The 11,137-nt window shown below is 38.0% G+C and overlaps 1 protein-coding gene across 1 annotated transcript in view; it reads left to right on the top strand.

Annotated features, from left to right (window-relative positions):
• Positions 1–4,762: 4,762 nt before the first annotated feature.
• Positions 4,763–11,137, top strand: part of kmt5aa (lysine methyltransferase 5Aa) — a 14,285-nt gene continuing 7,910 nt past the window's right edge. Inside the window, exons 1-6 of the mRNA XM_063478015.1 lie at positions 4,763–4,988; positions 7,571–7,724; positions 7,910–8,198; positions 9,270–9,357; positions 10,465–10,524; positions 10,806–10,996. Coding sequence (XP_063334085.1) covers positions 4,980–4,988; positions 7,571–7,724; positions 7,910–8,198; positions 9,270–9,357; positions 10,465–10,524; positions 10,806–10,996 — 791 coding nt within the window. The 5' untranslated portion in view covers positions 4,763–4,979. The remainder of the gene's footprint in view (positions 4,989–7,570; positions 7,725–7,909; positions 8,199–9,269; positions 9,358–10,464; positions 10,525–10,805; positions 10,997–11,137) is intronic.

The raw sequence follows: 11,137 nt of genomic DNA, 5'->3' as shown, positions 1-11,137 counted from the left end.
TTAATCAATATAAGTAATAAACAAATACAAATACAAAATTAAATAAAGGTAAATGCATTTTTGGGACATAGGGTTTTTACAGACTTCTTGTTCAAGTAAGAAGAAATAATGCTCACATTCGCTGTCCAAAACACTAAAGAAGTGTTTTTTGTTGGCAAAGTTGATTTATGACAGTTGAACACATAAACACAGAATAGTTATATAATGAATCGTTTATGGTTATTCGTCATTCTTTCACCTATAAAAATCAACAGTCCACAATCATTTCATAATCCAAAATCAAATAGTCATTTCTGTAGGCTCTAATAATCTTAGTAACCACAATGTTTTCATTTAGTAACAAAACTAGAATATGATGAATGTGCCATAAAAAAAGAAAGAAAAAGACATCAATCCAAAATCAGTGAGAGTACATATTACATGAGAATAATAGACAGAAACATAAAACAGGAAATATGGATTTAGGACTAAATGAAATATTAACTGGAACAGATGAACAGCCATATGTTTCATGAGCACCATGAAAGAAAAGGTTCTATAGTTCAGTACTTTGAGTATAAAAGAAGCTGGAATAAACAGAATTAGCAAAGTTGGCATAGCAGGTGGTATTACACCTTATAGTGGAAAAAAGCAGCTTTAAAAATTTGGGTAACAGTGGATATAATTATCTTGTTCAACAAATGGACAGCTATTCAAACAAATGGACAGCTATTCAAACAAATGGACAGCTATTCAAAGGCTGTTTTCTTGTATTTGCGTCAGTGTTGATGGTATACTTGCACATAAACCACTATATTGGACACTGATGTGTCACTCCATACCCTGCCACCCACTGGTCGTTTAATGTTACTATAGATGTATGACATGTTTCATTGTAATTATTGTTATTTAACCCTGTCATGCATGAATTATGACAACCTCAATCAGGATTTTGTTTTTAAAGTATTTTATTCATCTTTTCATGCCTAAAGATGAATACAAATTCTTAAGAAAAAAATCCTGATTGAGGTTGTCATACTTCGTGCATGAAAGGGTTAAGGGCAACTTCAGGGCAGTTGCACAAGTTGTCATCAAGTGCAGAATATAACAAGGTGATGCCCTATCCCTGCCTTTGTTCTGAATACGCTTCAACCCCCGAAGCCAGCTCTTTAGTAAGTGTGGATATGACAGATTTAAGAGTGGAGTGACTACTAGTTACCTCCTGTACATGGATGATTTGAAGATGTACACAAGAAGCAAGCAAGACATCGACTCGCTGATCCACTTCACCAGGATCTCTATTGTGGACATCAGGATGTCACTTGGACTAGATAAGAATTGCCAGAATACACACTAATGGTACCAGCTACAAATACCAGGGTATCCTACAGGCAATTGGGAATCATGATGGAAATTAAAGGTCAGATACAGCCAACTGCCTTAAGAATTATGGAGCATCCACAAATACATCAGGAATATGGATCCAGAGATGAGCTATTACGAAAATGTCTTAGGCAGCTGGATGAGATGGAGGAACTATCATGGAAGACATATCACTGTACCATTCACAAACAGAGGAAGTGGCTGACATTAGGAAATATTACCAGTGGAAGAAAATACAAAAAAGGCTGTGGCCTAAAGAGCAGCACAGAGGCTCTGATAATAGCAGCACCAGAACAGACCTTAAGCACCAGATCCACAGAGGCAGGACTCTATCACAGCCAACAGGACCCAAGTTGCAGACTATATGCAGAGGTCCCCAAGAAACAGTCCAGCATGTAAGATGTACCAGGATGTAAGATGCAAGCTTGGACAACATACACTAGACACAAGTGGGGGACACACAGCTAAGGGTTTTTGAGAACTGTACAGAGCAGAAGACTGTTGTCATAGAGAGGCAATCTCAGTGAATATCAACATAAAATGTAGGAGTAGAAGAAAATAGAAGAAAAGAGGAACCGGGGCCTGAAGAAACAAGTGGAGCAGATGTGAAAGATTAAGTCCAAAGTCTCCCCAGTGGTAACAGGAGCATGAGAAAATGTTCAATTTAGTTCAAATGTATTTATAAAGCGCCAAATCCCAAAAACAGTTACCTCAAGGCGCTTTTTATTGTAAGGTAAAGACCCTACACTGATACAGAGGAAACAATATAAACCCAAATTTTCAAGAGTGGCTCCAGTAGATTCCAGGCACAACATCAGAGGCCTCTGCTCAGAAGAGTGCAGTCCTAGGAACACCTAAGATGCTGTGCAATACCCTCAAACTCCCAGGCCTATGGCAGAGGACCCGAGCTTGAGGAAGCATGCAATGCACTCATGTTTTCTCTATATACAACTACATTTTCTGGTTTCTTTAGTTAATGTAAACATATAGAGTGAGTAAACAACAGATTCCCTTTCCTATCATAAATTATGAACCAGATTCAACTCTTTGAGTCATTACAGCATGGTGCTGCAATGGCTGATACTGTAACCTCAAAGCAAGATGGTTCTGGGAGAGAGTACTGTACGGCTGTCTGTTTGTCTGTATTATTGTCAGTAGTCTAGCACAGTTTTCAAAATATCATTTGCAAATTTTGCAAAATATCATTTTCACATTTTGCATCATGGTAACACCCTGAACTGATAAAATGTTGGTAAAAATCAAGTTAAGGTCAAGTTCACACCAAATGTAAAAATCAGTGAAAACTTTATATTGCCCACAATTTTTTATGGATTTTCTTCAAACTTCACAACAATATACTAGGCTTTGGGTGACATAATTACTGAGGATAGTTAAGCCCTGGACCTTCATTGTTAGAACTCAAGGTAAAATTTGATCTTGAAAGGCATCTGAAGAAACAATTTTGAGTAATATATTTTATGAATGGTCATGAAGAGAGCTGTACAACACAGTTTTTATTTTTTTCACTGTGACAGCTTACAACATCACACTGACGCCATAACAGTCTGATGTAATCATATTGTAGCAAAAGCAGGCTGGCGTCAGCAGTAATACAAACAACATAAAACATCAAAGCTTTAGTATAGCCCTTGTCCATCAGGGGGCCCTGCACTCTCTGAGTGCTGTTGTTTATAAAGCTACTGTTTTGATCTTCATTATATCAGTGTAAAGAGTCAGATTTGGTGTCTATACAATCATTATGATATGTTACAGCTTTGGCAATATTTGGGGGATTTTTCACTCTACTGGTATCCACATACCTTGTGACAGATATCAACACAGAAGCCATGTAGTGTTATTCAGTTATGAAAAAACAGTGGCTTTATGTATTGTACTGAATTGTATTGTAAAATCCTTTGCACAGAGGCGATTGTAAGTGTGAGTATTTTAAAAATGTGACAGTTAAGTGAGATTTCTGCTAAGCTACGAAAGAGCACATAGTTAAAATTTCAATCTTTTGCCCTTTGTCCTGTGATTTTTTAATGTTTAGCAAGTAGACCTAAACTGATTTTAGTAAACACAGCTACAGATACTCAATAAAGAAATAAATGATATTAAAATGTACAGTGAATGTACATTTTATTATTATTATTATTTTCTTATTAATTGATATATGTGCACGTGATGACTGACATTTACTTTTGGTACTTTGTACTAAGCTGTACATGAAAGATTTTATGAACTTATGAAAGATATTTCTAACTCTATAGCTTTACTCTTAGACTCTGCTAGAGTTGCTTTGATTCACATTTACAAATAATCTGTATTTTTCTTATACTGGGCCTTTGTGATACACCTCAGTTCATTATCTGGTATAAACGGGACATTTGAGTTTTCTAAATTTTAAGCCAATTTTCTTCTCCCACTCTCAAACAGATGCTCTGAAAAGCAAGTGGGTGTGGCTCCCTTGCCTCAACAGTGAACTCACCAAATTATGGATATCATAATTTGGCATAATAAAAATTAAAGAACAGAAAATAAATCTGAAAAAAAAAACCCTGTTTTTGGATTACAATAGCTGTACACATACTGATCTGAGAATCTGAAACTTTGCCCATGTTTAGTATGACCATCTGCTACTGTAACAGTTATGATATGTGTTATGAATATTGAATCTAATTCAGTTCAGTTCAGTTTTATATACCACCAAATCACAAAGCCTTAAGGTTCATTATATTGTAATGTAGTGGAGGGAAACAGGACAAAAGATGAAGGGGGGGGGGGGGGGGGGGGTGTAACCAGAGATTAATAATAACAGACATAATATATGACCAAAAATTAATTAATTAATTAACTAAGAGGTCCTCTTTAATATAGCTTTAGCTTTGTTTATGGAAGACTGTTGCTCAAATGGTAGAGTGGTAGCCTACCAATTAAAACGGCAGAGGCCTCCAGTCCCCAGACTGAGCCATACTTGGGCAAGGTCCTCAACCATCAGAGTGTGTGTATGTGTGAATGTTAGAAAGCAATTAGGCATAGATAAATGACCCTACAGTAGAAAGTGCTTTGAGTGTTCAACTGAGCAGAAGGCCACTATTTAAACACAAATCCATTTACAAACTTACAGTCTGCACTGGTGCCCTCTGAGTGTTGATAATACAGTACCTACACAGGCTTACTGCGTTAAAATACCAGTTAATTTTAAAAAAAATAAGACAACATGGAAGCCTGGAAGTGTTGGTTTGTTTTGTGTGGCAGACACTAAAGGTATCGAAATTTTGGCTAATAAAACCAGAGACAACGGAAAGACAAACCACACAATAATTGTACTGTCGCTGTGGACCTGCAGGGGGCGCCGGAGTTCCTCCACACCTCTCCTTCATTTACAAGCAGACAGGAAGATGGCGGAGCGGAGCTGTGGAGGCTGTATTGGCTGAGCTGCTGTAGGTTTAAATGCAACAGAAGGGCACGCAGTCACCGTGGAAGCGGCCGACGTGAAGGGACATCTTTCCCTTGTAGGAGCAGGGCGAGGTTATCCTTTTACTGGATTTTCTGTTTGTGTTTTTCTCTAATCGAGAGGAGAGTGCCGAGCGAGGAGCAACGAAAACAAGTCGGACATGAACGGGGTAAGTTTGCTTGTTTGGTCATCACCGTCGAGCCAAACTGTGGTTAAATACGGAGAGCTAGCTAAAGTGGGATAACTCTTGAGACTAAGGTGCTTGTCGGTGGAAATGTATTTAATTAATACTTGTAGCCCAGTTGGGTAGTTTTTTTTTCTGTAAGTTAGTGTCGTTAGACTCGCTACAGAGGTGCCGTTTTGTTGGGGAGTGCTTGTTTTGGCTACTGAAAGCTACATGCATGTGTCTGGCAGCCGAGGACACAGCAGCATTTTCGGATGTTAGAAGAGATCGAAATACGTGCATTTGTATTTCTATTTTTGAGCGGGGTTTATAGATCAAAATCAGTTCTGTGGTTTGGTTTGAATGGATGTGATCGGGAGATAATGAGTCAGGAGGCCTATCTGTGCCTTGACTCTGGATTTAAAGGGGCTGACTGGGGAGTGTAGGTGGGTGTGGATCCAGCGTGGTCCCCTTTTCCAGGCCCCACCCACAACACTGGTGGAAAGTAGCGACTGTTTTGTACTGAATGAAATGATAAGATTGAGGAGAAATATTAAGGAATCAGTGAATATAGAAAAATAATTACACGCATATGTAAAATAAAGTAGATGAGATAAGGTGTGTGACAAATTAAAGGAAAAACTGAACCTCCTACCTCTACAACGAGGCGATCCGCTGCGTGTGTCATGCTTTGGGGCCATTTATGATGGATTTGTTTAGCTACACTTCTTCTCGACAGAGGATAAGATCACTCAAGTGTCTCACCAGAAAGAGAGTACCAATTTGTTTATTTGGTAGTTCAATGAAAGGCTTCAGTTAGTTAAGAGTAAGGAAAAAATGCGTTTACTTCTGCAGTTTTGTCTTGTTATACAATATTGGAAATTTAAAAAAACTAGCAAAACACTAAATTTTCGGAAATATTTGTGGGTGTTTTCTTGTTTGTTTGTTTGTTTTTGTACTACTTTGAACACTAATGTGGCCCTCCAATGAGATGAGAGTACCAGGAGTGGCCCATAGCTCATTTAAGTTTGAGACCCCTGCTCTAAATGAGCACAAAGTTACTGTGAGTGGTCACCTTCGTCCTATGTTGAAACATTCTGCCCTGATAAGAATGCTAATTTCCAGGATGGCAATGCTTCTGTCCTGAGGGTACAAGGTTCACTGAAGGGTTTATTTAGGATGAAAGTCATGTGGGTCATATCTTTTGGGTTTCACAGTCTTCAGATCCCAAGTCAATCGAAAACCTGTTTGTGATTTGGGTCAGACCTATGAGAGTTCTCTCTAAATAATAAATGAATACATTTCTTTTAGAAAACTGGTGTTTGGTCCATCCAGTAGTTTTTCTGGGACTTGAAGAGTGAGTCTCAAAATGGTAGAGAAACATCTCTAGCCTGGTTGGTAAAAATCTTAATGATACACTTTTTTTTTCTTTCTATCATTTGGCACCCATCTCGATATTTTATTATAATGATTATAATATTGTCTTTCCTGTGTGTATTCTAGTGTTTAGACATTGCATTTACATTTAATATGCAAATCAAGCTCTAGATTTTCAAGTGAAGTCGTTTAATAGAATTACAACAAAACACACCCCAATCTGACTGTTTTCACCATGACAAAGTAAAAGTGACTGTTGATCTTATCCCTTCCTGTTGATTGCATCATTTCAGCTTCATTCCTACAGAAGAAAACAAGCTACATCTTATCAACAAATTAGCTGAGACATATCTTGAGTGACTCATTCAACTTAATCTTTTTGCATTTTGGTTTGGATTGGTGATCCATTTTTGTGCTCCATTAGACTCATTTTATTTGTTTCTAATATTTGTTTCTTTTCCAATAATATAAGCCTCCCATTCAGTTACGGGTGGGCATAGACTCACAATTATACCACGATATTTCTGACGACACAGAGAAAAAAATACTTAACATTTTACTGGTGCTCGCAGCTTGCACACAGCTCATCATATCATATATTGAGACAATGATTGTTATTGTCTCACTGATAAATTCCAAAAATGTGGCAAAAAAGTAGGTGGACATGCATAGGAGGAATCAGTGGTACTGAACAGGGCAATTGCAATAGTAGTGCTTGGTTGTACGAGATGTGCCGTTATATTTCCAGGGAGTTGCACATCAGGTTCTAGCAAAGACTACGGTGTTGGGTTTCCAAGGGTTTGTAGTTACAACATAGGTACTACATGGATTTCCTGCTGAAGCATGAATCCTCAGTTATAGAGCAATAATAGTGCACGTCAAGCAGATAGGATTGCACATCACCAGCTGCTAGTATCTCCTCCTACTTACTTTTTGGTGTCCTTTTTTTTTTTTGCCTCAAATCGTAAATTGAGCTTGTTGTTTCCACCTTTAGTAGAAAGAAGTACTGTGCTTTGTTGGGGGATGTGTAAGTAGCTCCCATTTTAGGTACTAAATCACCACCAGAGGCTGTCACACAGCTTTTACACTCAGATGTGCCTCAGCTTGTCTCGTTGCTATAAACGGACTATCCCAAATATTCCTCTAGATTCCTCTCCATGTTTTGTGATGGATCATTCTAGAGAGTGATCAAGCTTTCTCTCCTTTCACAGGACACTGTATGCAACAGCCATTCATTCGCCCTCTTAAGCTGCACCAACTCCATATCATCAGTTCAAGATGAAAAGCCCACCATCAGGTTAACACAGGAGGGAAAGTGCTCTCCAGTTTTGTCCTTGCAGAATGATGCCCAGAAGCCAGGAGAAGGTGAGTATGTTTACTCCAGTTCTTCAGTTTGATCGCCAGCAGAGGAGAGCTGGTTGAACAGTCCATGGGACAGTAACTGAATCCCTGTTAATATATATATCATGTAAGAATTTCCAGTGAGAGAAACTAGAAGCACAAGATTTGTCTGAATCTTAAGGATGATGTTTCTCTCCATTCACTCTTAGAAAAGACAATGAATACCATCAGCACTCCAACGAAAGACCCAAAGGCAGATTTCACAGAGATGGAGAACAGCTACAGCCAGTGTTCACCCTGCTGGTCTGATGAACAGCCATCACCTCTGCAGCTCCACTGCACTGAAGCCTACCTTTGTTCTCATCCTGAACTCTCCCTTCCCCTCAGCAATGGCTTAACTCATACTCCCCTACATGCCAATAATGGCGGCGCTCTCCATGGCCACCAGAGGAGGGGAGCCCGGGTCAAGGTCATAGGAAAGAAATCCACTCGAAGAATGTATGTGTTGATTACTGATGCATTTTTACAACCTTTCCTCATGGTACATGCAGAAGAGTGTGCCCTCATGCTGCCGTTTGTATACAGGAACCATACATAGTATAAATGTCATGTTCATACCCCAGATACCATGTATGGATTAGGTGGTCTGATTAGATTTTGGAGCACCTTTGTAAGTGAATTTACATCTTAATTACTACATTTTCTTGTAAACACGTTAACTCACAAGAGCTACACACTAGATAACCACATGGACACTATATAAGGAATATAGTTATAGTCTGAACTCTTTTGCATAATGTATTATATGTGTTTAGGTGACTAACTTGTACTTTTAAAATACTTGGTCTAAATCTTCCAGTGCTTTCTTGACTAGTGGTAAGCCAACTAGCTGTGACTTAGTTACTTAGAATATATGTGGTAAGTTTTAGTCTGGTAATGTTGGTTGATGAAGAAATGTAAAAATTGACAGTTAAATTACTAAATCAGCCCTGGTAGCTTGGATGAACGAGCCAGTCTTATCCACTCAAGGGAAATTTTGCTACAGAAAATCCTAGACATTACAGTTGAAGAGCCTACAAGGACTTGGCTAACCTTAGTTAGAAGAAGGTCAGATTTGATCTCAAAAGCCAAGTGATCCATTAATAAATTGAATGTCTTGCTGATGTTGACTGTAGTTTTTCACTGACAGCCAAATTTCTGTTTGGCTAGATGGGCTTAATTTGATTAAATACACTTTCTTCTGGCTAATCTTGATTAATAGACTAGTGTTTAATAGTATAATATTATACTATAATATTATATTATATAATAATAAGTTAAACTATCACCACCAAGTGTCTAAAGGTGGTTAGGGGAAGGCTTTTCAGTTGGAAGGTCAGTAGTTTGATCCTTGGTCCTCTAAATCCAAAGAAAACTTTTTTTCACTTTTTGGCCTGAATGAATATGGCACCTATCCATGAAGGAGTTCAAATGCCTCTTGGTAATAAATGGTGCAGTGCTGTAATAGCCTATCATTAGGCTGAATGGGTATAATAGTTGTTGATGTTGCAATGTGTTTATTTACTACAGGGCAGGAGGGGAAAATTCCCAAAACCGGAAAGTTACTGACTTCTATCCAGTAAGACGAAGTTCAAGAAAAAGTAAAACGGAGCTCAAGGTAAGAAAAAAGTCTATTTCATAATGTACTACAACATATGTTATAGGTAGTTAGGCATAGGTGTTCATATTATTCGATATTCAAGTGTCAAATTATGTGCAACCCCCACCCCCACCCTCACTCCACACTTTGACACAAGAGCAGGCCTGAATTGTTTGTGGTGTCACTGAATATCAGAGTAAGGGCTGAAAATAGCTGATATAAAAAAATGTTTTTAAATGTATACAAATCACCATTAGAAGATATTCTCTACAAAAGCATATCTGAATATGAGTGTTTGGTACCTGTAGGTAAGATGCAAGATACTAGAATCTGCTTTTAGTTTATAGTGTACCTGTATTTGTAGGCTATGGCTGGATGCATTATGATGATATAGCTTTTTTGTGTGTGTTTGTTAGTTCTTGTTTTTTCGGTTGATCAAAATTTGTGAACAATAACTGTCAAACAGAACAGGAAGTTGGAGTCAGAAGACCTTAACTGATTGGTTCTCAGACTGATGAAAGTGTCACTGCTAAGTAAAAATTTTCTCGAATGGAAAATTCTGGTGGACAGTTTCCACAAGTGCAGATTTTCTAAGAGTAGATAAAGTTCAAAGGTGGAGTTTTGACCTTAGCTGTATCTTTAAGAATGCTCATGACAAAAGCTTTGTCCTAACATATACTCTCATAGCATGTTTAGTATTGTCAAAAACATTGTCTTTATGTTTGCACTTGTGTGGTGCTCTGACTGTGTTTGAGGGAAATATACATTTTATTAATAATGTGGATGTACCGTGGGGGTAATAGTTATCTGAGCCCTGCTTAAATTATAAGTTTGCTCACCTACAAAATGAACAGTCTCTAATTTTTATGGTGGTTTTGTTTTAATGGAGAGAGACTTAATATTAACCAAAAACATACAAAATAAAATTGATTTCCATTGATTTGTCATGGAATGAAAGTATTTGATCCCCAAGCAAAAGATGAGTTGGCACTTGATGGAGAAACCCTTGTTCGCAAGCACTGCGAGAGATCATCTGGGGATTAAATAACTATTACCCCCGCTGCATGACTCTGTGTATGAAGAGAAATCTGGTCTGGCCTGTTTCATGTTCCATTTTGTTACCAGTGCGAAGAAAAGAAGCTCATAGACGATCTCATTACAAGTGGAATAGAGGAAGGAATGGAGGTACGTTGAATTTTCTTTGTTTCTTCTTTCTTCATCTGAAGGAAAAATCTTATTGTCATTGTAAATGAGGATTTACTGCAGACCTTTAAAAAATCCTTAAATTTTACTCAGTCATGTTCTCATACAAAAATGTCTTATTTTAAGGATTAATTTGAATATGGAGCCCGCAAAAAGGCTCAGAGTGACCTAATTCAAATTGTACATTGTTCATATGTTTACTGAAGAACCTTTACTTCGCCAAGCTGTGTCACCACAGAAAGCCTCTTGTACTGTTTTTGTAGGTGCAATACATAGAAGGAAAGGGGAGAGCGGTGTTTGCCACTCGGTGTTTCCAGAAAGGCGATTATGTGGTGGAATACCATGGAGACCTGCTACAGATCACCGATGCTAAAAAGAGAGAAGCCGAATATGCTCAAAATCCAGCAACCGGCTGCTACATGTACTACTTCCAGTACCTCTGCAAAACATACTGGTAGGAGGAAAAGACTTATCTGGGATTCTATGAACACTCATTGGACATTTTGGAATTTGTGTTATATTAAGTTATGAAACCAGTTTACCAAAGCCACCAGTTTGATAGGACAAATTGTTAATTTCGATTTTTTTGTTTTAT

The sequence above is a fragment of the Pelmatolapia mariae genome, linkage group LG7, assembly GCF_036321145.2.
Source record: "Pelmatolapia mariae isolate MD_Pm_ZW linkage group LG7, Pm_UMD_F_2, whole genome shotgun sequence".
NCBI lineage: Eukaryota > Metazoa > Chordata > Actinopteri > Cichliformes > Cichlidae > Pelmatolapia > Pelmatolapia mariae.
This window is presented reverse-complemented; position numbering and strand designations above follow the sequence as displayed.